This window comes from Microcebus murinus, chromosome 13 (genome assembly GCF_040939455.1).
Source record: "Microcebus murinus isolate Inina chromosome 13, M.murinus_Inina_mat1.0, whole genome shotgun sequence".
NCBI classification, from domain to species: domain Eukaryota; kingdom Metazoa; phylum Chordata; class Mammalia; order Primates; family Cheirogaleidae; genus Microcebus; species Microcebus murinus.
Genome location: NC_134116.1, coordinates 20547240 through 20574372, shown reverse-complemented (window position 1 = coordinate 20574372; position 27133 = coordinate 20547240). Strand labels below are relative to the sequence as shown.

At 34.7% G+C, this 27133-nt stretch overlaps 1 protein-coding gene across 4 annotated transcripts in view; it reads right to left on the bottom strand.

The window, feature by feature from the left end:
- UGGT2 (UDP-glucose glycoprotein glucosyltransferase 2) overlaps positions 1 to 27133 on the bottom strand; it is a 206599-nt gene that overhangs the window by 148342 nt on the left and 31124 nt on the right. For all 4 annotated transcript variants that reach the window (XR_012922423.1, XM_012769727.2, XM_012769731.3 and 1 more), the window contains 4 exons: positions 25700 to 25874; positions 10676 to 10772; positions 9120 to 9192; positions 6338 to 6438 (listed from right to left, as the gene is read on the bottom strand). Coding sequence is in view for 3 of the 4 variants with exons in the window: in XM_012769727.2 (XP_012625181.1) it covers positions 6338 to 6438; positions 9120 to 9192; positions 10676 to 10772; positions 25700 to 25874 (446 nt within the window). In the remaining variant the exon portion in view is untranslated. The remainder of the gene's footprint in view (positions 1 to 6337; positions 6439 to 9119; positions 9193 to 10675; positions 10773 to 25699; positions 25875 to 27133) is intronic.

Sequence of the window (27133 nt, the reverse complement as noted above, 5' to 3'; positions counted from 1 at the left end):
AGAGTCAATTCCGAAAGAACTTTAAGAAAAACCCAGTATGTTTAACTCTGTAAATAGAAACATTCACTTTCTCTTTCAACATTGTTTTACCTTTATGCTGAAATAAAAATAAAGCCCTATACTTAGTATTATATATTTTATAGAATTGAAATAACTGTTCTATAGAAAGAAAAATGTGTGTGGCTAACTGTAGTCAGTAGTCAGTCTCAAATATGTCAAGAAGCAGTAAACTTAGTCTCATTACTCTATCAAGTCAGAAAAGATTTAAAACTGAATTCTTTCATTACCTAATAGTGAAGCATATTGTTTCTCTAGCATTTCACTAGAGGTGGAATTCTAGTTTATCAAATACTAGTAAAATAGCCATTTAGCATAACAAAGCTAGTGTTGTTCCCATGTTTTCAATGGGAAATGAAGAATCCACCGAGAGTCAAAGCCTATAAAATGATGATCTTAAGGTAGCTTTCCATGCAATGGTAGAGAGTCTAATAGACTAAGCTTCAAATTCTAGCTCTATCATATATTAGCTGAGTTAACTTCAAATGGAATATCCACAATCTACCTCAATATGGTTCCAGCCCCCAATACTGCAGTGCTCACTAATGTCTCCTAATTGCCAAACATAACAGACACTGTTCAGGTTTTATCTTACTAGGAACTTTTTGCAATAGGATCACTTCCTGCAAATAAAAAGTAATGATAATTTTCTCTTTCTTAAAAATCTTATTTCCATCAGCTTTTATAATTTAGTCTCCATTTCTCATAATTCCACCATGTCTTCTTCATGGGTTCTACTTTCTACATGTGGATGAACATCCAGGCATTCTTCCTGGTATACCAGTTTTGTCATTCTGTACCCTTAGTACCTCATGTTTAAAAATCTTTATGCTAAAATTTTCAACTTTTTAAATCCTCTCCTTTCAGCTTAAGGACAGTATATTCACCTTATCACTTGACCTAATCATCTAGATATCTCACAATCCCTTTAAATCACTCACTTTTTAAACACAGGTCTCATTATTTTTGGGCACTGTATTCAATCCCCCAAACCCACTTAGATGTTTTATACTCTCTCAACTCAGGTTCACAGCTTGAAATATTAGAATCATCTTTAACTCTTTTTCACCTCCTAAATACCTACCCATCCAAGCCTTCCTTTCTATGTCTTCTACCACAGTCATAGTTCAATCTCTCATTACACTATTTCATTAATGTCTAACTAGATTTCCTGTTTCTAGTCCATTCAAATACATCTTACAAAAACATCAGGGAGGCAATTAAAACTAAGCTGACTATGCACAGTCTGCTTTAAGACTTCAAAACATCCCATGATTTACAATTTTCTAAATTATGCAAGAGCCCCTTGGAGAACATTTTGAAGCAGGCTTAAAACAATTTTAATACAAGAAAAATTATAATACAAGAAAAAATAAATGCTAAGATAGAGACACAGAAGGATCTAAGATAGAGATTGAGAATATTGGAAACAGGGCATCTAAAATTATGGATTTGGGTATATAAACTGAATTAGGACAAGGAGTGAAACCAGAAGAAATCGATACATTGGAATAAAGATTAGTGAGAGTAAGGAAATGGGTGAGCCAGAAGTCTAAGAGTTGTTCTCAAGCTGAAATACTGGAGGTTTTAGATTTTAGAGCTGGAAAAGTTTTTAATGATTATAAAGCCCAAAGTATACTCATGTAAACGGGATGCTAAAATAAATGCAGATTAAGGTCCTAGAAAGGAGCCAAGGTTAATGACTTGCATGGCTGGAGCCCACATGCATTCTGAAGTACTGTAGAATGACAGATTTGAGGTGCTGGAGTTATAGATTCCCTGATGAATGTGAGACAATAACCTGGCAGATGAAAAGTGATGGTGAGGAGAATAATAGAGAATGGCATAGTTGGATGACAAAGAAATCACAGAAAAAATAGAAATGTCATGGAAGAGGTGTCAGAAAGAAAGAGGCAGACAATAATCCTCACTACAAACTTCATTCCAACCAGATCTAAGGTTTGTAGGGAACACGGGAATAACTAATCCTTTATGGGAAAGAATTTCAGGGAAAGTCAGACTTAATTTACGGGAGGAAAGTAATTTTTAGAGGGAGGGGGTAAATACAAGTGAACTTATAAATATTTATTTGTTTATACTCTACCTTAATGAAAAGAAGATTTAAGGATGTAGATGGAAGTCTGTTTAAAATAAAATTCCAGAGGTCATCAAAATGATCTCAATAGGGATTACTGGCCTTTTATTTAAATTTATTTCTTTACCTGGGCTCCTATTCATTGTTTTGTGACTTGTCTAAACTGTGTTTGCTCCTTACTGTCTTAACCAACTACTTTGTACCCTAAGGCTCTTTTCTATCTGGCTCAATAAAATTATTTCCCCCTGATCTGGCCAAGATCTCTAGATTGCTTTACTTATAATTACCAGCTCATCATTTCTAGCTGAATTCTCATTAAAGATATCATCCCCACCCCCATTTTTCTTTCCTCCTTCATAAAGAATCATTTACTGGGTTTTTAATCTATGTGAAGCATTATGTTAGAACCTCAAAATAATCTTTATAACAAATAATCTACCTATATTGCTAAGCAAGATAGAAGCTGTCATGACAAGGATACATACAAATATTACAGTAGCAGAGACACAGAACCTGTAATTGTGACAGAAAGTTAAGGAAGTTTCCATAAAAAGGAGATGTCAGAACTGAGTCTTAATGGATAAGGAATCCACCTTTGTCCCAAGAAGGTGTGTCAATGTAAATGTGTTAATCCTTGAGGGAAGGGGCAGCTTCCCATTCAGGAGGAATCTCCCCTGAGATGTCTTCCCTGACCTCCTACCTAATTTAGCTTCCATGATATCCTCTATCACAGTTTTTATTTTCTTTCTAGCACTTAACACAATTCATAATCATTTAACTTTTTTTCTTGTTTGCTATCTATCTTACCTACTAGAATTTAGGCTGCAAAGGGTATGGAACTTATCAGGTTTTCTCATCATTGTAGCCTGAAAGTCAAACATAGTAGGTATTCAATAAATATGTTGTGTAAATTAATGAATAATAGAATGAGCAAATGACCCTGTGGAAAGTTATGGAGAAAGCATGATTTGTCAAACTGAGAGAAGGATTCATATAGGGGAGTGATGGTGTATGAGCCGAAGAAGGAAGTAAAAGATTAGAGAAGAGCTTCACAAACCATGCTAAGAAGTCTAGATTTAACAATTTTCATTGATGCACATGAAATCAGTCCTATTGTGAGAAGGACTGATGCAAATAACTTGGCTAGCTAGGTAATCAACCCTACATTAAAGTCTCTCCCGAAGTATTTGCTTTGGGCTCAGATAAGAGGACTGAGCTACATATTTTGTTTGCCCTCCAGCCCCAGCCCACTGTATTCTGCTCTGGGCCCTAAAAAGCTGACCCATATGAACTGCATCAACTGTTTCCCTGACCTCACATGTCTGGGTTAGATTCAGACAGTCCTAGTCACTGACATGAGATCAGCAAGTAAGAAAAAAGTAAGGATTGGATAGTTCTACCCAGCTTGATTTTTCTTAAATCACAGTGGGAGAGCCATGTCCCTACACGAGGGGCTACTGCTCTGTCAAGCAGGCCTCTCCATAGAGTCTGTCCAAGTTTTGGTAACACTCCTTCCTCTTGCTCCCTCAAGATTAGGGATGGTAAAGGTTTCCCTCTAGTTACTACCGTGTTTCCCTGAAAATAAGACCTAACCATAACATAAGCCCTAGCAGGATTTCTTTTTGTTAACATAAATACATATTTTTATTTAAAACAAATTAGTGAGAAGGGTGGAATTGTTTTACATTTTTGCCAATCTTAATATCTGGCTTGATTAAGTCTCTATCCTCATATCTTATTTTACATTTAATCTGTTGTAATAAGACATGTCACATAGCTTCTGCAAAACTTTGTTGAGAGAATGACAGTAAAAAGAGTATTACTGTAGAATAAACTCTAGCTTTGGGTATCTAAAACTAAGTCCTTCACTGGGTTTGTTTGTATCTTGATCGACATGCAAAATATAAAAGGAGCAGGGAAATCATACATGGTCAGAAGTATCAAGTACACAATTACCCAATTTGAGACTTTAAATCTTAAACTTCTTCCAAATACTAATACTGGGTGTCACTTCCATGTGGTCTACTCTTAGTTTAAGAAAAAACCTAGCAGGATTTCTAAGCATTCATGCAATATAAGCCCTACCCCGAAAATAAGACCTAGTGATGGGCGTGGCTACGCAGTGTATTTGCGCAACCCATGCATTTTGTCACAGAGTGGCAAAGAAGATGAGCAGCCCTTCTCATCTGTCCCATCCTGACAGCTACTATCCCAGAGGTGACTGGAAAAGTGCAAGTAGCACCACCACCAAGGTTGGCTCTCCCTGTCTGGTCCCAGCCATCCTGTGCATGCTGCAAGCCGAGGCTTTGAGGGGAAAATAACACATGCCCTGAAAATAAGCCCTAGGGTGTCTTGAGGAAAAATAAATTTAAGACCTTGTCTTATTTTCGGGGAAACACAGTAGTACTGGAATTGGAGAATCCATTCCTTGTTTGTTTCCGTCAACTATGCCTATGGCTTTGTAAATAGTCCCTTTATTAAACTTTCTTAGTTTGTGTGTGCCAACATTTACCTGTGGGGAGTCTAATATTAGACTATTATTTGAACAGGGTTATAAGTGATAAATTCTGGCTGACTTTACACAAGGACAAAATCAGATTTTCATTTTAGAAGATTATCCTAGTATCCTTGTTGAGAATGGATTTGAGCCTACTACCTCAGTTAGTGTTATCATTATGTTAAACAGAAGCACAGCTACAATGGCTGTGGTGTAATGAAAGAGGGCCAGCATGAGGTCCGGATGAGGCAAAAGACATAATAAATAGGAAACTGTACAACAGAGTGGCCCAGGAGAACAGATTCTATCAGTTCAAAGAAGTAGGTTTGTTATAGTTAATTTATCATAACAATGTGCTTAAACATCTCATTCTCTTGAATGATTTTCTGTTAAGTAATGATGCAGTTATTAGTTGACAAAACATTTGTATTAGGCAGGTAAAGTATAGCAGAAGTTACGGAATCTTAATAAACTGGGTCCTATACATTCTGCTATAATTGTAAAATGTGATATTCAAAGATCTGTTAAGTATATATAAAGTCCTCCTTGATACCATATGGTACCAAGGTATAAGGAACATAACTTGGAACCCCAAATCTTTATTATTAGCTATATAGTAATTGGCACATCAAACTACTAAGTTTCACTTGTTTATTTATAAAATGGGGGAGAGGTAACCTCATCCACTTCAGAATCTTACTGTGAGGGTCAATATGATCATTTAAAGGGCCTATAAACTATAATCCAGATGAAATATAAAATATTATTTGTATGTTATACGTAAGTTATTCTATTAAGAGTCTCCTGATAAATATCCTTTTAGTTGTTATTTTAAAATAAAATGTAGATTGGCGGTTGCCTACAATTGGTGAATTGGGGAGAAATGGGAAGTGACTGCTACTGAGTGTGCTAGTTTCTTTTGGGGCTGAGGAAAATGTTCTAAAATTGACTGTGGTAAACAGTTGCAGAACTCTGAAAATAAACTAAAAATCACTGAATGGTAGAATATAAATGGGTGTATTAAATAATATTTGAATTGTATCTCAATAAAGCTGTTACATTAAAAAGGTTGATAGGAGATGTAATAAAAGTTATAAATTATGTAGAATGACATATCCTCATGACCAAATAAATTACAAATAATAACGAAGGAAAATCAATTAAATCCAAACTAAATTTTGTTCACTAAATATTGGCTTGCAGGTTATTAGCACAGAAGCTGTTCTAAATTTGTAAAAACTACATGTCCTCTCATTTGATGTTTTCATTAATAATTTATTAGTGAAACATCCAATGGTCTAACAGGATCTAAATTTAAAAGAGAAGAAAACTAAGATTTAGTGCTAATTTTTCCTGACCTAATAGGATTTTTAATCAATGTTATAGATTCTCTGAAATGTGATTTAACACTTGAGACTAACTACAGGATAAATCAGTATGTATTTTTAAATGATTAGATAATGCCAAATAACTATACTTCATACAATCTTAAGTATTACAAATAGAAAAATAATAACTTCTCAGATGATCCTTTAATTGTGTTCCCATGAAGAGTTACATAATAATTTATATTATTCACATCATTAATTGTTTATAAAATAATCTATATCACACTATATAAAAGCTTATTTAACAAAACAGATATCGGTTACCAAAATGCTTTGTAAAAGTAGCTCAAAATACTATACCTTGTAATTCCCAGACTTTCAAAGGCATCATTTCTTTGTTACTCTCAATCAGATATTTTTGGAATGCTATAAGATTATCTGTAAGAGCTGGATATATTTCTCTGCATCAAAATATTAAGTGATGTTAATTATCATCATCTATCACAAGTCAGTATACAAACAGTACATTTTTGAAATTAATCCTTCCAAATAATTAGACACAAACTGTTTATCAAGATAATAAATTGTGATACAGCTATATCCAAAGAACTTAAAAATAATAAGGAATATATATATGCTTTCTTTTCAAAATATATAAAACATAACGAAATCTGGTGGGATATATTCTCAATTGTTAACATTACCTTTAAGGAATGCAAGGATGAAGGCAGAATAATAAGTTTTTTGCTATATACTTTTTAACATTTTATAAACTACAAGTATCTCTTTTACAATTAAAACTAAAAAATATTTTGTTAAGGAAAGACAAAAATGCTTCTTATACAATCTTAGAGTTTACTGTTTCTGAAACATTCCATCTCTGATTCTCATAAAACACAGTAAGATAATTCTGCCCATTGTTAAACATATCTAAACATTTTTTACAGAAAGCCAAATAAATAATAATGTAGTAGTAGAATGGCATTTACTATACATATATAATCTAAACCATTTGTTTCCTCTATCACTCAAGAAATCAAGACATAGTGACATTTCAGATTTTAAAAAAATTATCTAGCTATCAGCACAACTTACAAAACATGTATTTTCAAAGTCAACAGAAACGAAGATTTTAAAAAGTGAAAAAAATACAGAACATATATACAGAAATGCATAATTTTATAGTTTAAAGTATACTCTGAAGTATAAATTCTCTTCAAATCATATAAATCTTTCGCCTTTTAAAATAAATATATGTCCTACAGTGTCAATATCGTGCAAGTTTACTACAATGTGGGACCATATTTGAAAACAAATCAAGTCTAAGATTGCTCTCATAGTGAAAGTACAAAAAATCTCTTCCTAAAAGAAGTTCACTCTGACTCTTCCTTTTTCAATATTTTAAGTTACAGGATAATAAATTTATAAGAAATATTTTACTGTTTTTCATATTTAAAGATAATCTTAATAATTTTCACCACTAAAATTTTTTACATATTTGGCAACATATATATTATTCATACAACACGTTAAAGCAAAGGATTTTTACTTTGACATGAGCAATGAATTAAGTCACTGTGAAAGAACTAACTTTGAGTGTTACCTCTTTTAAAAAATGAACAGCCCAGAGTTCCAAGGGATTTTTGGAGGATATGCAATTTATTCTTATAAAAAGTTATATTTAAAAGAGAAAAGACATATCAATTACAAGATGTTGAGAGTGGGATAAAAGTGGGATACACTTACAGCTGAAAGTGGGATAAAAATGTATTGTTAGCTACTAAATAAATACCTTACTTAGAACAAATCCTTCTTGAAAGATGTATTAACTTTTTAAGGCCACTAAAGTATACTGGCCAATATACTTCAAAAATATAATTCAGTTATCTGTATAAATTAGCATAATCTCCAAAAATGTTTCCCTTGATCTATGTAGTCATGTACTCATCACCAACAAAACCAACTTTAGAGTCCTTCATAAATAATTGTAATACTGAAAAACAACTAGAGGTGTTAATAAAAACATTCCTTTCATTAATCTTCCCTGCAAAAAGGAATCACAAACTTTCCCTTCTTGTAAATAAGGGAAAATGCACATGAAGTTACAGCCATCCCCATTTATGAGCATTCAGAGAGCACTCACCATGCTATTCCTTGTCTTCAATCAGCACAGCAGGAAAAAAAGGGGTAATAACTTTAATATTTGAAAGACTACTTATACATGTATATGAAATGGTAATCCGAGGCACAGAAATTTAGGAAAATAAATATTTTCCCTTCTTTTCAAGAAAAAAATGAAAAATGAGCATATGTTAGGAATAAGCAATTTACCCAAAATGAAATTCAAAAGCCAATAAACATGACAAAAGTTAATCCTTGGAATAATAAACTGCCAATAGTTAACTGTTCTTGAATATAAATTACCAATAGTTCAGTCCAGTGAAATAAATGCAAAATTTAAAAGAAAAAGAAATACTATTTCACCTATTAAACTGACAAAAATTTTAAAAATAGTATCAGTGGTTAGTAAAGTTCTGGTAAATGGATACATTCATATACTGGTGGTGAGTGTACATATTAGTACAATTTTATGAGGGAAATTTGAAAGTACGTATCAAAAATTTCAAGAGTACACATACCCTGATTTATCAGGTTTCTTCTGCAATTTGCACTAAGGAAAATCTGAGATGCATACAAATTGGTACACAAAAAAACTCAATGAAAAAGTAGGGAAATAATTTAAAGTCCCATTCTATGGGACTATCTCAGTAAATGATGTAATATTCTACACGATGTGAAAAAAACAGTTGGGCAATATGGTTTCACTGTGAAAAACAATATGCTGTGTACGCATTTGTTGCTATAAAAATATGCACAGAAAGACTGCAAAGACACTGTCTACCAAAAACATTATGAGAGCAATGGTTATCTCTCTGTTGTGAAATTAGTGGTGGTGATTTTCCAATTTTGTGCATTTTTGCTTTTCTTAGTTCTTTGACATTAGCTGTGTTACTTTTGTAATAAATGAAAACAATGTTATGTATATAAAAAAACAAGGTGAAACATATGGCAAAACATCAAATTAATTTCTTTAAAAACAAAATGGTATAGTAATACCAATTTCATTTCAATTCAGACTTACTTTAGTTTTCCAAAGAGAAACCCTTGAACTTCATTTGCTTCAGCCTCACCTTCTACAGTGGTATTCACCACAGCTATATTTTGGAAACAAAAACAAAACAAAACAATTTTCAAACTAGGAAGAGAACATGTGATCAAAAATTAGAAGAACTCACAATGAAATTAAATTTTTATTTTACTTCATTTTAATACATATACATGCATGTGTACAGGCTTGTATTCCTGCGTGTGCTCTTTTTAAATGAGTTTGGATTGATTAGTAAATATTTAACCACCATAATAAATGCTGTATAGAGGATTTCACAGTCAAATTCTATTTTATAACCAGAAATAATAAGCCAAAGAGTTTACAACAAATGCTGAGTTTAGCTTTTAAGTCAGGCAGCAAATCTAAATCCTAACAAATAATGAGTTCTTGTGTATTTCCAATACCTTTAAAGATAAGCAATCTTTAGACACACACCAAAGCTCATGGCCTGAAAGAATAAAGATTTAATGTTTTATAGTCATTTCCCTTTCTCTTACTTATTAATTAATTATAATATACAGTGTAGTAAGTAGAATATGGAAGGGTGTGACCTCGCATAAGAACTGTGACCTCTTATGGCACAGGGTTGCTCTCTATTACAGTGTTCAGCAAGTACGCTTCCCCTTTCTTTTGAAGCTCTGGATCTCTAGGACTACAAGTAAAAATTGGGGTGCTTTGATCTAGTCTTCCTTTTTCTCCTGTTCATTCACTTATTAATTGGGCAAATATTTATTTTTAATGAATTTAGGGTGGCAAGATTTTAAAAAAACAATTTTGTTCTTGAACAAAATTAAAAATTGAATTTAAAATAAAAACTATTTTTCATATTTAATTATTATGGGTACACAATAGTAGTGAGTATATTTATGCAGTATATGTGATGTTTTGATACATTCAACATGTAATGATCAAGTCAGGATAACTGGGGTATCCATCACCTGAAGTATTTATCATTTCTTTGTGTTAGGAACATTCTAATTCTACTCTTTTAGTTATTTTAAAATATACAATAAGTTATTGTTGACTAAAATTGCCCTGTTGTGCTATCAAATACTTGATCTTATTTATTCTAACTGTTTTTGTACCCATTATCTCCACTTTATTCCTCACTCTCTGCTACCCTTCCCAGCCTCTGGTAACTATCATTCTACTCTCTTCGTGAGTTTAACTGTTTTAATTTTTAGCTCACTCATGTGAGTAAGAACATGCAATATTTGTCTTTCTGTGCCTGGTTTATTTCACTTAACATAATGGCCTTCAGTTTCATCCATGTAGCTGCAAATAACAGTATTTCATTCTTTTTTATGGGTGAAACCATTTCCTATTTTTAAAGAAGTTTTGAGAACACAGTAATATTAAATACATTTCTTTCAGCTTATATTTAAATTCCAAACTAAGGAAGAACATGTTCACCTCATCTCCAGCCTCAAATGAACACATATAGGATTATAATTGTTAAGTGTTTAAAAATAAAAGTATGTAAACCTCCAACTTTCCATTCTACTCAAGTACTAAGATAGAAAACTTACTTTTAACTTGTGTATCATCCAATGCTTTGTATTCTGTACTCTTAATTGCTAGCTCCACACCATACCCAGACAAGTACATTTTCCGTGAGCTTGGTTTCTGTTCAAACACATTTATTTTATAAAAAGAAAACATTTAGCCAAACATCTTGTTTTAAATTCAGTATAACAGTGTATTAGGATATTAGAATAAATTACTAATATTGAAGGTTTTTAATCATTGTGAAATATTTGGGGGACATTTCTTGTTTCTCTACATAGTCTATTAAGGAACCAGCATTTGGTTGATGACTAATTCTTTACTTTCTAAAAACTTTGTCACAACCCTATTGCTTATATTACACTTTTATAATGAAAATGAAAAATATTTGACCTTTTTCTGTTATACCATAGTAATTTTCTCATGTTTTCCATCAGTTAATTCACAGAGGACCCATTATAGGCAAATTTCAATAAAACTGTACTCCTTTTGGTGACTTTCACAAGATTTGCTATTCATTTGCTAGGTGTCCAGATATAGGACAACTAGAGTGTTACCAAAAGTAAACACTGCAAAGTAGGAAGATCAATCACATCATGGGCCACAAAACATGTCTCGACAAATTATAAAAAAAAAAAAATAGAAACTATACCATGTATATTCTCAGAGCACAGTGGAGTAAAATTAGAAATCAACTCCAACAGAAACACTCAAGTCTACCCAAAGTCATGGAAATGAAGCAACCTATTGCTGAAGATTATTAGGTCTAGGAGGAAATTAAGGTGGAAATCAAAAGATTCCTCAAACTAAATGACAAAGGAGACACAAGTTATCAAAACCCATGGGATTCAGAAAAAGCATTCCTAAGAGGAAAATTCATAGCCTTAAATGCCTACATCACAAATACAGAAAGATCACAAATCAACAATCTAATGAATCACCTCAAGGACCTTTAAATGGAAGAGTAAACCAAGCCCAAACCCAGCAGAAGAAAACAAATAACTAAGGTCAGAGCAGAACTAAATGAAATCAAAAACAAAAAAATAATGCAGAAGATTAATGAAACAAAAAGTTGGTTCTTTGAAAAGATAAAATTGCTAGACCTCTTGCTAGATTGACCAGAAATAGAAAAAAACCCAAATAAGCTTACTCAGAAAAGAAAAAAGAGATATCACAACTGATAACCACAGAAATACGGAATATATCTGTGAATCCTATAAAAATCTCTAGGCATAGGAACTCAAAGACGCTGAGGAAATGGACAAATTCCTAGAAATACACAACCTCCCAAAACTCAATCAGGAGGAAATTGAACTCCTGACTGAACAGACCATTACAAGCAATGAAATTGAAGTAGTAATAAAAAAACTCCCAACAAAATAAAGTCCCAGACCAGATGGTTTCACAGCCAAATTTTATCAGACCTACAAAGAAAAATTGGTACCCATACTGCAGAAATTATATCATAACATAGAAAAGGAAGGAATCTCCCCAAACTAATTCTATGTAGCCAATACTACATTGATACCAAAAGCAGAAAAAGGACACAACAAATAAAGAAAACTACAGACACTATCCTTTATGAACAGAGATGCAAAAATCCTCAATAAAATTCTATCAAACCAAACTCAGCTGTACATCAAAAATATAATCCACAATGACCAAGTGGACTTCATCTCAGGATGTAATAAGGATCATTCAACATGTGTAAATCCATAAATCTGATTCACCATATAAACAGAAAAAAGAGCAAAGATTATATGATTACCTTAATAGATGCAGAAAAAGCATTCAACAAAATTCAGCACATTTTTATGGTAAAAGCTCTTAACAAAATAGGCATAGAAGGAATATATCTCAAAATGATAAAAAGCCATATGTGGCAAACCCACAACCAACATCATACTGAATTGAGAAAAGCTGAAAGCATTCCCACTCAGAACTGGAACAAGACAAAGGATGCCCACTGTGACCACTTCTCTTTAACACCATAAGTCCTAGCCAGAGCAATCAGGCAAGAGAAGGAAATAAACGGTATCCAAATGGAGAAAGGGGAAGTCAAACTAACACTCTTTGCTGATGATATGATCTTATATCTAGAAAACCCCAAAGATTTTAAAGAAAGCAATCCATTTACAATAGTTACAAAGAATATAAAATACCTAGGAATTAACCTCATCAAAGAAGTGAAAGATCTATACAAAGAAAACTATAAAACACTGATTAAAGAAATTAAAGAGAACACAAAAAATGGAAAGATATTCCATATTCACAGACAGAAAGAATATTGTTAAAATGTCCATACTACCTAAAGCAATTTACAGATAAATGCAATCACTATCAAAATACCAGTGACAGGGATTGCATCTTTAAATAAATAGAAAAAGCAATCCTAAAATTTATATTGAACCACAAAAGACTCCACATAGCCAAAGCAATCCTGAGCAAAAAGAATAAAGGTGAAGCATCAAACTACTTGACTTCAAAATTTACTATAAAGCCACAGTAACCAAATCAGCATGGTATTGGCATAAAACAAGACACACAGACCAATGGAACAGAACAGAGAACCCAGATATAAACCCACACATTTACAGCCAAATCATTTTTAACAAACATGCCAAGAACATACGATGGAGAAAGGACAGTCTCTTTAATAAATGTCACTAAGAAAACTGGATAACCATATGCAAAAGCATGAAACTAGACTCTTATCTCTCACCATATACAAAAAAATCAGATCAAAATGGAGACTTAATGAAAGACTTAAATCTAAGACCTAAAATTATGAAACTGCTAGTAGAAAACATTAAGGAAACACTTGAGAACAGCAGTCTGGGAAAATATTTTTCGTGTAAGACCTCAGAAGCACAGACACCAAAGTAAAAATAGACAAATGGAATTAAATAAAGATAACAAGCTTCTGCATAGCAAGGGAAACAATTAACAAAGTGAAGAAATAACCTACAGAATGGGAAAAAATAATTGCAAACTACCCATTTGACAAGGGATTAACAGCCAGAATATATAAGGAAGACAACTCAACGACAATAACAAAAAAATCCAATTTAAAAATGGGCAAAAAGTATAAACATTTTTCAAAAGACGGCACAAAAATGACCAACAGTTACAGGCTGTTTACAGAAAAAATGCTCAACATCACAAATCATAAAAGAAATACAAACAAAAACCACATGAAATATCATCTCATCCTGTTAAAATGGCTTTCATCCATAAGACAGAGAACGATGGATGCTGGTAAGGATGTGAAGAAAGGAGAACCCTCATATGCAGTTGGTAGGAATGTAAATTAGTATAGCCAGTATAGAGAACTGTTTAGAGGGCCCTCAAAAAACTAAAAATAGAACTGTCATATGATCCAGCAATTCCACTACTACGTGTATATCCGAAAGGAAAAAAAAAAATCAATATACTGAGATATATCTGAACTCCTAAAGTTCATTGCACCACTATTCATAGTAGCCAAAATATAGAATCAACTTAAGTGCCCATCAGTGGACAAATGGATAATGTGTGGTATACATACACAATGGAATACTATTCAGCCATAAAAAGGAATGAAATCCTGTCATTTGCCATAACACGGATGGAACTAGAGGTCATTATGTTAAGTGAAACAAGCCAAGCAAAAAAACATAAATATCTTATGTTCTCACTAATATATGTAAGCCAGAAAAGTGCATCTCATGAAGATAGACAGTAGATTGGGGGTTATCAAAGGCTAGAAGGGTAGTGGCAGGAGTGATGGGGGATGCAGACAGGTTGATTAATGGTTACAAATGTACAATTAGATAGAAGAAGTAAGACCTAAGTGTTAAACAGATCTGTAGGGTAACTACGGTTAATAGTAATGTATTGTACATTTTAAAATAGCTACAAGAGAATAATTTGAATGTTCCTAGGTGAAATATTTAAGGTGATGGATATTGTAATTGCCCAGATTTGATCAGTACACATTATATGAATGTATTAAATTATTACATGTACCCTGAAAATATGTACGTGTATTACACATAAATTTTAAAACATTACAAATAACTCGCTGGTCAAACAGAAAGTCTCAAGGGAAATTTTTAAATATTTTGATTCAAATAAATATTAAAGTACAATATGTAAAAATGTGTGGAATGCAACTAAAACACTTCTTAGAGGGAAATATATAACAATAAATACTTAGAAACAATAAAGATAGATCTAAACTCAGTAACATAAGTATCACCAGTAGAAGTTAAATGCACATGAAGAAACTAAACCCTCAACCAGGAAAAGGAAAGAAATAATAAATATTAGAATAGAAATAGATGACATTAAAAACAGAAAAATAAAAAACAAGTCCATAATCAATCTCTTTTTTTTTTTTTTGAGACAGAGTCTCGCTTTGTTGCCCAGGCTACAGTGAGTGCCATGGCGTCAGCCTAGCTCACAGCAACCTCAAACTCCTGGGCTCAAGCAATCCTCCTGCTTCAGCCTCCGAGTAGCTGGGACTACAGGCATGCGCCACCATGCCCGGCTAATTTTTTCTATATATATTAGTTGGCCAATTAATTTGTTTCTATTTATAGTAGAGATGGGGTCTCGATCTTGCTCAGGGTGGTTTCGAACTCCTGACCTTGAGCAATCCGCCCGCCTCGGCCTCCCAGAGTGCTAGGATTATAGGCGTGAGCCACTGCGCCCGGCCACAATCAATCTCTTATAGGAAACAGAGGAGGGAATACCTCCCAACTCATCTATGAGGCCTGCAATTACCTGATACCGATACTAGATAAACATATTACAATAAAACAAAATCATTTTAATATCTCTCAGGAACATGGATATAAAAACCCTGAAAAAAATATAATCAATTCAATTCAACAATATATAAAAAGCATAATACATCAAAACTAAATAAGATTATTCTAAGGAGGAGAGAATCAAGATGGAGGACAAAAACACCGCCAGACAGAGTGTCTCTGCAGAAAAGCCAGATTCTAGCAGAAATTAGAAGACATAAGCAAGAAGACTAGCACACAGCAGACGAGGGCCGGAAGAAGGGGTATCTGAGACCACGGGAAACTCCATGGGAGGAGGTTGAGGAGGAGGACTGGTAGCAGAGACCTCTAGAGAAGGAGCAGCCTGGAGACCAGCGGGAAGGGTAGGTGGAGCGGTCAAGTTTCTCCTCCCTTGCATCTTGGACTGCTGCTGGGCTCCCCAGTGGGTGGAGAAACCTGCGGACACCAGCCCAGAGACAGTCACCGCCAGTGAGCGGTAAGGCTCTAGCCGCTAGGGCACCAGGCTCCCAACTCCGGCAGGGCATCTCCCTGTGCACAGACCTGAGCCACCCGGCAGGTGCCATATTGCCTTATTCTCCTCTCCCCGACCCTATCCTCAGCAGCCAAGAGAGACAATATAGACACCAGACGGAGTCACCTTCAGGAAACGGGACCTTCCCTTTTGGGGCCCTACAGCTGACTGAGGGGAACTGAGACTGTGAGGTCCCTACCCGCCAGCCCTCCCAGGTGCTGCTGGCACGGTGATCCCAGGAGGACAGGGCAGACCCTGAGGCTGAGAGACATAAACCCAGCTTGGGCTCCCTATGGGTGAATTGGGACTGGCACTCCTCTCCTTAGTGGGGATATAGTTTGAACTATGGGGCCCAGAGGTCAGAACTGCAGACCAGATTTTGTGCACCCAGGTCTCGCATTGCCCAGGGCACAGAAGGGATATACGTGACCAGCCTACTGAGGTGTGTGTGCCTTCAGGGGCAGATCAGCGTCCTAGAGGGCAACCCTCCTCCCAAAGGGAGGTCATGTGCCCAGCCCAGGTGGTGTTCCTACACAGGGAACTTCCTGGCCGGCATGACAGCCAGGGGAGGCCCAGTGGCGTGAGGTCTTGCCTGCTGGCAGAGGCCTAGGAGTAGCTGCGGAGTTGGGAGGGTGGAAAGAAGCGAGGTCCGCTTCAGATTGTGGGTCTCAGACAGCCCCACCCCACACGTAGACTTTCTGAGTGGGACCATTCCAGCCCCTCCCTGACAGCTTTTCCTGGAAGCAGAGAACAGAACTTTGACCCCTGCTAACGGCATTGGTGGTGCCTGAGGACAGGCTTACCCAACTCAGCTCCGGCCAGACTCACTCCCAGACCAGCCCTCACTGAGGGGGAGAAAAGGACACACCTAGAAGTCCCAGGCCCCCACCGACCACCTGAGGCACTAGAGTGCCTCTCTAGAGGAACGAGAGCTGGTTACAGAACACAGAAACAACACCGTAGCCTGTTCCTCCAAGCAAGCGCCATCTACTAACAGGGAAGACATTTTGCACACCCTTTTCACGGCACCTACTGACTCATCATACAGGGAGTGGTGGAATCTCACCCACAGACACCACCTACTGGCTTAGGAACTAAACAAGGCATGTGAATATCCAAAAGAAAACCTAAAGGAAAGAAACAACAACCCAGCTACCTGGGAAGAAATCAGCAAAGGAACTCTGGAAATATGAAGAACCAAACGGAAACCACACCCCCAAAGGGGAACACCAGCCCTTTAGAAATGGACACCAACCAAAATCAGGCAACCAATATGACAGAAGAGGAATTTTGAATGTGGATCATAAGAAAATTCAACGACTACAAGAACAACTCCGTAACCAACACAAAGAAACCACAAAAAGCCTCCAGGATCTGGAACAAAAGTTCACTAAAGAAATAGACACAATGAAGAAAAGTTTAACCGAACTCCTGGAAATGAAGAATCAATTCAGGGAACTACAAAATACAGTGGAAAGCCTCAAGAACAGGGTAGATCAAACAGAAGAAAGAATCTCAGAGATTGAAGATAACCCCTTCCAATTAAATAAATCAGTCACAGAGATAGAGCAGAGAAACAAGAGAAAAGAGCAAAGCCTACAAGAGATGTGGGATTATGTGAAGAAACCTAACATGAGGGTCATAGGGTTACCAGAAGGGGAAGAAGAAAATACTCAAGGATTGGACAAGCTATTTGAAGATATAATAGAGGAAAATTTCCCAGCCTTGCTCAAAATCTCGATATACAAGTTCAAGAAGCTCAGAGGACCTCAGGGGGAGATTCAATGCAAACAGGAAGACATCACGACATGCAGTCATCAGACTGAACAAAATATCAACTAAAGAAACCCTTCTAAAAGCTGTAATATGAAAGAAGCAAGTGACATACAAGGGAAAGCCAATTCGAATAACACCAGACTTCTCTACTGAGACTTTACAAGCAAGGAGACTAGGGCCCCATTCTCACTCTTCTGAAACAAAACAATGTCCAGCCTAGAATATTATTTCCTGCAAAACTAAGTTTTGTATATGAAGGAGAAATCAAGATGTTCTCAGATAAGCAAAGACTGAGGGAATTCACCAAGACCAGACTACCCCTTCAAGAAGTATTCAAAACAGTGTTACCCAGGGATCAGCACAATAAACACTCACGAATATAAATCTACTCAAAGCTAAAGATAAAAGCCCAGACACTACAATGGCTCAAGAGAGTAAACAGAACAACAAAGTTCAATCCAACATAATGAACAGAAATCTGCCCCACCTATCAGTTATCTCAATAAATGTGAATGGCTTGAACTCTCCACTCAAGACACATAGGCTGGCCGAAGGGATAAAAAAACACAAGCCAAGTATCTGCTGCCTTCAGGAAACACATCTAACCTGCAAGGATGCAATTAGACTAAAGGTAAAGGGGTGGAGAACGATATTTCAAGCAAAAAGAAGCCAAAAGAAAGCTGGCATGGCAGTGCCGCTTACAGATAACTTAGTTTTTAAATCAACAAAAGTAATAAAAGACAAAGAAGGTCACTATATAATGGTGAAGGGTACAGTTCAACAAGACATAACAATTCCAAATATATATGCACCCAACCTCGGTGCACTCAGATTCATAAATCAAACTCTACTTGATCTAAACAAATGGATAAAAAAACAACACCATAATAGTTGGAGACTTTAACACCCCACTGACAGCACAGGACAGATCCTCCAAACAGAAAATCAACAAAGAAATAATGGACTTAAACAGAACCCTAGAACAAATGGGCCTGACTGACATTTACAGGACATTCTACCCCAAAACCACTAAATATACATTCTTCTCATCAGCTCATGGGTCATTCTCTAAGATTGACCATATCCTAGGACACAAAGCACGTCTCAAACAATTTTAAAAAATAGAAATTTTACCATGTATCTTTTCAGACCACAATGGAATAAATGTAGAAATCAATTCTAACAGGAGTCCTCATTTCTACACAAAGTCATGGAAACCGAATAACTTCCTGCTGAATGATCACTTCATAAACGAGGAAATGAAGATGGAATTCAAAAGATTCTTTGAACTAAACAACAAAGGTGACACAAGTTACCAAAACCTGTGGGACACAGCTAAAGCAGTCCTAAGAGGAAAGTTTATTTCCATAAACGCCTATATCAAAAAGTCGAAAAGATCACAAATAGACAACCTAATGAATCATCTCAAAGAGCTGGAAAAAGAAGAACAGACCAACCCCAAACCCAGCAGAAGTGAAATCATTAAGATCAAATCAGAACTAAACGAAATTGACAACAGGGAAACTATACGGAAGATTAATAAAACAAAAAGTTGGTTCTTTGAAAAATAAACAAAATTGACACACCATTGGCTAGACTAATGAAAAGCAGAAAAGAAAAATCTCTAATAAGCTCCATCAGGAATAATAAAGGAGAAGTTACAACTGATGCCACAGAGAGACAGGATATAATTTATGAATTATATCCTCTATGCACACAAACTGGAAAATGTGGAGGAAATGGACAATTTCTAAGAAATACACAGCCTCCCTAGGCTCAACCAGGAAGAAATAGAAGTCCTGAACAGACCAATATCAAGTACTGAAATTGAAACAGCAATAAAAAACTTTCCTAGAAAGAAAAGTCCTGGACCAGATGGTTTCACACCCGAATTTTACCGCACCTACAAAGAAGAACTGGTGCCAATCCTGCAGAAATTATTCCACAACATCGAGAAGGATGGAATCATCCCCAACACATTTTATGAAGCGAACATAACCCTGACACCAAAACCAGGTGAGGATGCAACAAAAAAAGAAAACTATAGACCAATATCCCTTATGAATATAGATGCAAAATTTATCAACAAAATCCTAGCCAATTGAATCCAAGTGCTTGTCAAGAAAATAATTCATCACAACCCAGTGGGCTTCATCCCAGGGATGCAGGGATGGTTCAACATACCCAAATCTATAAATGTAATTCACCATATAAACAGAAGCAAAAACAAAGACCATATGATCCTCTCAATAGATGCAAAGAAAGCATTTGACAAAATTCAACATTCTTTTATGATAAGAATGCTCAAAAAAATAGGCATAGACAGGGCTTACCTAAAAATGATACAAGCCATATATGACAAACCCATAGCCAATATCATACTGAATGGGGAAAAATTGAAAGCATTCCCACTTAGAACTGGAACAAGACAAGGTTGCCCACTATCTCGACTTCTGTTCAACATAGTGCTGGAAGTTCTCGCTACAGCAATCAGACAAGAGAGTGGAATTAAGGCGTCCAAATGGGAGCAGAAGAGATCAAACTCTCACTCTTTGCTGATGACATGATATTATACCTAGAAACCCCAAGCATTCAACCAAAAGACTCCTTGATCTGATAAATGAATTTGGTAAAGTCTCAGGATACAAAATCAATACATGGAAATCAGAGGCATTCATATACGCCAACAACAGTAAAAGTGAGAATCAAATCAAAAACTCAATTCCCTTCAAAATAGCAACAAAGAAAAGAAAGTACCTTGGAATATATTTAACTAAGGAGGTAAAAGACCTCTAAAGGGAGAACTATGAAACATAGAAGAAGGAAATAGCAGAGGACTTAAACAGAAGAATATACCATGCTCATGGGTCAGCAGAATCACCATTGTTAAACTGTCTATACTACCCAAAGTGACCTACAGAGTCAACGCAATCCCTATCAAAATACCATCATCATTTTTCACAGATATAGAAAAAATAATTTTATGCTTCGTATGGAACCAGAGAAGATCCCATATGGCAAAATCAATCCTAGGCAATAAAAACAAAATAGGAGGTATCAATTTACCAGATTTCAAACTATACTACAAGGCTATAGTCATTAAAATAGCTTTTTACTGGCACAAGAACAGGGACATTGACCAGTGGAACAGAACAGAGAACTCAGATATAAAACCATTCTCATATAGCTATCTAATCTTCAACAAAGCAGACAAAAACATACACTGGGGAAAAGAATCCTTATTCAATAAATGGTGCTGGGAAAACTGGATAGCTGCATGTCAAAGACTGAAACAAGACCCACACCTTTCACCTCTCACAAAAATCAACTCACGCTGGGTAACAGACTTGAACCTTAGGTCTATTAGAATGCTAGAGGAAAATGTCGGAAACACTCTTCTAGACATTGGCCTAGGCAAAGAATTTATGAAGAAGACCCCAAAGGCAATCACAACAGCAACAAAAATAAACAAATGGGACCTGATCAAATTAAAAAGCTTCTGCACAGCCAAAGAAACTGTCAAGAGAGCAAACAGACAATCCACAGAACGGGAGAAAATTTTCGCAAGCTACACATCTGATAAAGGGCTGATAACTAGAATCTATTTAGAACTCAGGAAAATCAGCAAGAAAAAACCAAACAACCCTATCAAAAAGTGGGCAAAGGACATGAACAGAAACTTCTCAAAAGACGACAGAATAATGGCCAACAAACATATGAAAAAATGTTCAACATCTCTAACCATCAGGGAAATGCAAATTAAAACCACAATGAGATATCACTTAACTCCAGTGAGAATGGCCTTAATCAAAAAGTCTCCAAACAATAAATGCTGGCATGGATGCGGAAAGAGAGGAACACTCCTACACTGCTGGTGGGAGTGCAAACTAGTTCAACCTCTGTGGAAAGCAATATGGAGATACCTCAAAGCAATACAAGTAGATCTACTATTTGATCCAGCAATCCCACTACTGGGCATCTACCCAAAAGATCAAAAGTCACTTTATGAAAAAGACACCTGCACTTGAATGTTTATAGCAGCACAATTCACAATTGCAAAGCTGTGGAAACAACCCAAGTGCCCATCAATTCATGAGTGGATTAATAAAATGTGGTATATGTATACCATGGAATACTACTCAGCTTTAAGAAACAATGGTGATATAGCACCTCTTGTATATTCCTGGATAGAGCTGGAACCCATTCTACTAAGTGAAGTATCTCAAGAATGGAAAATCGAGCACCACATGTACTCACCAGCAAATTGGTATTAACCGATCAACACCTAAGTGGACATATAGAAGTAACATTTATCGGGTGTCGGGAGGCTGGGAGGGGGGAGGGGGGATGGGTATATACAATCACAATGAGTAAGATGTGCAATGTTTGGGGGATGGACACATGTGAAGCTCTTACTCAAGGGGGGAGGGAGGCATGGGCAATATATGTAACCTTAACACCTGTACCCCCATAATACACTAAAATAAATATACAAAAAACTCCCACGATCAAATAATGAAGCAATGAAACAATAACTTAAATGTAAAAAAAAAAAAAAAAAAAAAGGAAGATTCATCTAAGGAAAGCAAAGCTGTCTCAACATTTGAATATCAGTCAATGTAATGTACCATATTAACAGACTAAGAAAAATCATAAGATTATCTCAATACATTCAGAAAAAGCATTTACAACATTCAACATACATTCATAATAAAAACTTTCAGCAAATTAGAACAAAGGAGAATTTCCTTGATAAAGGTCATCTTAAACAAAAAGGTAAAAATCTCTACATCCAATATAATATTTAATAGTGAAAGACCAAATGCTTTCTCCCAAGATCAGAAAAAAGGATATCTTCTCTTACCACTCCCAATCAACACTGACTGGAAGTCCTAATTATTATAATAAGGTAAGAAAAATAAATAAATGGCAAATAGATTGAAAAAGAATAAAAACACTGATGAAAGAAATAAAAGAATATCTAAATAAATTGAGAGATACCATTTTCATCAATGTAAGACTCAATGCTAAAATGCTAATTCTCACAAATTTAATCTACATATTTAATATAATCTTAATCGAAATGCCAGGATTTTTTTGTAGATACAGACAAGCTTATTTTCAAATTAACATGAAGAGGTGAAGGAACTCTAAATTAATACATACAATCCTGAAAAAGACTAAGTTGGAGGATTCACCTCACCTGATCTCAAGGTTTATAAAACTATAGCAATTAAACAGTGTGGTATTGATGTAAGGACAGACATATAAATCAACAGCAAAGAAAAGGGGTGTCTGAAAAAATCTACAAAAATAGAGGAAATTATATTTTACAAGGGTATAAAAGAAATTCAAAGGACAAGGATAGTCTTTTAAACAAATGATGTTAGAACTGGACATCCATATACAGAAAAATAAACCTCAACACACAACGTACAAGTTACATAAAAATTAATTCAAATTGATCATAAACCTAAATGTAAAACACAAAATTATAAAATTTCTAGAAGAAAATGTGCATGATCTTGAGAATGGTGATGTTTTTAGACACAACACCAAAAATATAATCCATAAAACAAAAAAGTTAATGAACTTGACCAAAATCAAAAACTTTTGAGCTGCAAAAGGCAATGTTAAGAGAATGACAAGATGATCCACAGACTGGTAGAACATCTTTGCAAATCACCTGACAAATGACTAGTATCCAGAACATACAAAGAATTCTTAAAACTCAATAAAGAAAAAGACAATTCACCAAAAGCATACAGATGGCAAATAAACTCATGAAAAGTTACTCAACTTCATGAGTCATTAGGGAATGCAAATTAAAACCACAATAAGATACCATTGCATACCTCTTGGAATGAATAAATCCAAAAACTGACATTAAAAAATGGTAGCTGGGATTTAGAACAGCAAAACTCTCTTTTATGGCTGGGGAGGATGTAAAATGGTATGACCACTTTGGAAGACAGTTTGGTACAGTTTATTATAAAGTTAAATATCAATTTGTCACACAGTTCAACAACAGCACTCTCAGATATTTATTCACGTGAAGTAAAACCTTATCTTCCCACAAAAACATACGGTCCCATGTGTGAATATGATAGTAATGTAGTAACTGACACAAGACTCTATGTGATCTTTGAAAGCTAACATTGTATATCATATGGTACTTTTCAAAAGACTTTTGACTACACAGTGAAATAAATGTTCACAGAAGACAAATCTCAGAACATATGAAAGAGAAGTCTCTCCAAAATTAATCAGAAAAGTCCAACTAACTCCCATAGAAAATCCCAACAACATGATTCATGGAACTCAGCCAACTGATTCTAAAATTAACATGGATACATGCCATGCAAGAACAACCAAGGTATTTAGGAAAACAATAACTAAGAGGCAGAGCTGTACTACCAGTATCAAGATAAAGTTTAAAGCTATAGCAATTAAAATGATGTAATATTTGTGTAGAACAGACATACATAGCACTAGAACAAAATAAAGAGTATAAAAACATATACATGCTTTATATGAAAACTTGGTATATCATAGAGTAGAATAAAGACTTGACTGTTCAATGAAGTATATAAAGACCAATGATTTTCCATATGGAAAAAATAGAATTACATCTTGATCTTATAATTCAAATAAATTCCAGATTGGTAAAAGACCAAACCATAAGAAATTTTAATTTTTATAAGATTAAGAGAATGTCACTATGAATCATGAAGAAAATCATTAAGGAAAAGCTAGATAAATTTGACTATAATCCAATTAATACTCCTGCTCAATGAAGGATGTCATGAAGAATTTTTTTTTTAAATACCAGAAGACCAGAAATACATGAGAAAAAGATGTTTGCAAAGTATGGAAGAAAAAATCCAATATAAAAAGAGGCAAAGGCTATGTATAGTGATTTACAAGTACATTTGTAATGCTACCACATTAAATATTAATATGTAAATCATTAATAATTTGAGAAATGCAAATTAAAACACTCTTTCCACGTTGCGAATACCAGCTATAACAAACCAAAGTCCTTCCACTAATGGCCATTATATTCACATGTGTGTGCGTATGTGTTTATGTGTGTGTGTGTGTGTGTGTGTATTGTTGGAGGTGTTAAAGAAATAAATTTGAGAACATGCACCACATGTATTCAACATCAAATTGGTCAGTACTAACTGACCAACACTAACGTGTTCACATGGTAGTAATACTTGCTGGGTGCCGGGCAGGGGCCTGGGGTGTAAACCCACAACTAATGGAAGCTGAACGCACTGTATGGGGCAGGGACATGCTTGTAGCCCTGGTTGGCCAGGGCAAACAGCATTACATGTAACCAAAATGTTTGTACCCCCATAATATCCTGAATAAATAAAAAAAATAAAATTCAAAATTAAAGAAAGGAATAAATCTGACATATAGTAACAAGTGTTATGAAGTCATTAAAACAGGCTAATGTGATAGTGTAACAGCAAGGGGATGCTGGGGGTGTGGGGGATAATATAACACATTTGACCAGAAATCTGAATGAGAAAGTAGTCAGCTCTCAAAAAAAATAGGCTTAAGAGTATTGTTAGACCATGCTTAGCATTTTAACCTAATACTGTATTTACTATCAGTATATCAAATAAATCAGATTTCTTCATTGTGATACATTTTTATTAAAAATAACTATATTTGAGTCCTAGCAAATATTACACATTATTGAAGTATGCTTTTGTTTCTTCATCCAAGTTTTAAATCTGTGGCAGATATTTAAGAGATTAAAGAATTATAAACATAATACCCCCAGAAAAGACACAATCTCAATATATTTTTCCACATAAAATTTACACTTGTTGTGTTAAAATCTTAAATAACTATTCTGGTGAAAATTATGTAAATTTAGTAAGAAAATTGCCAGAAAAATTGGGTTTTTTCCTATAGCCAAAATAATCTTAGAAAAAACAAGCACGTACCTGAATATAGTGGCGAAGAACATACAGAATTTCCCCATTTTGTGCTTTTTCAGACAATACTTTGTGAAATGCACTAAATGCTCTGGTACCCATTTCAGCATAGAGAATAATCACTGGTAAGTTCTCTTTGTTTGTAGGAAATTTATGATCTACTTTAAACAGATAAGGTCTGGGCCTAAAATAAAAACAAAACAAACTTTTAAGAGAATTAAAAGTTAATAGCATGTTAAAAATATGTTATGACACTTTATAATTTCTTAATTCTTAATTTCTTTCTTATAATTTCTTTCATATCTTTCAGGTGGAAAGCAAACCATGAGATAATGAAGTTTAGAATAACGATGCTGAGAAATAACCTTTTATTTAATGAATTCAGATCTTTACACTCATTCAATCAATTGCTACCTTTTAATAACAAATAATAAAGGATAAAAGAAAAGAGGATATGAGTAACACAGTTACAGCATACAATGTGAAAAGCAAAGAGATTGTAGGTTTTGAAATCAGGTAGAATTAGATTCAAATTCTAACTTAACTACTTACTAGCTTTGGGACCTTAGGCAAGTTATTTGATTTTTCCTGGACCTATTTATCTCTACTAAAGGACAAATTCCAGTACCTCCTGGAGTATCCCATGGATTTGCTAAAATGACTTGCAAATCATGTGGCAAAGGATAAAGCACACACATGGTGTTCAAGAAATGATCATTTTTCTCTTACTCTTGCAAACTTCCATTTATCTAAAATATCAGTCAAGAATATTGTTAAGAAAAAAAGGAACCAAACATTGTATGGTGTCACTACCAATCGTAAAAGGGGAATATATCTCACCTATATAATTATGATTATACATGCATACACCGACTATTTCTAGTGGGATATCCAAGAACTTCATAGCACTGATTCTGGAAGTTCTAGAAGTCTGAAGTATAAAAGAGTCTTATTTTGCTGTGAGTGTGTGTGTGTGTGTGTGTGTGTGTGTGTGTGTGTGTGTGTGTGTGTATATATATATATATATATATATATTATTGTATTACTCCATGTTTTACCATTTGTATATATAACTCTTTCAACAATAAACTAGATATTTGAAAAAATATCAATCACAGATACACTCAGAGTATTATTTTTTGGCTATTTTATGAAATGGAATTTAAAATTTGAGAATTCATACAAGTTAAAACTTATTAAGAGCATGTTCTTTTGGTGGAATATAAAAATGCATCAAAAAATTAAAAGGAAAAATTTCTGTACTCACAACAGATGAACATACTTCAACAGAGTGAAATGAAATACATTCAAAATTAACAGAAGTACTTAAACATACTAAAGTTTGTCACTTTCTATTGATTCCCTCAAGTTTCATATAATAGATCTGTAAATAATTCTCTTTCACTTACTATTACTTTATCAAATTTCACAGCATGTTGGTAT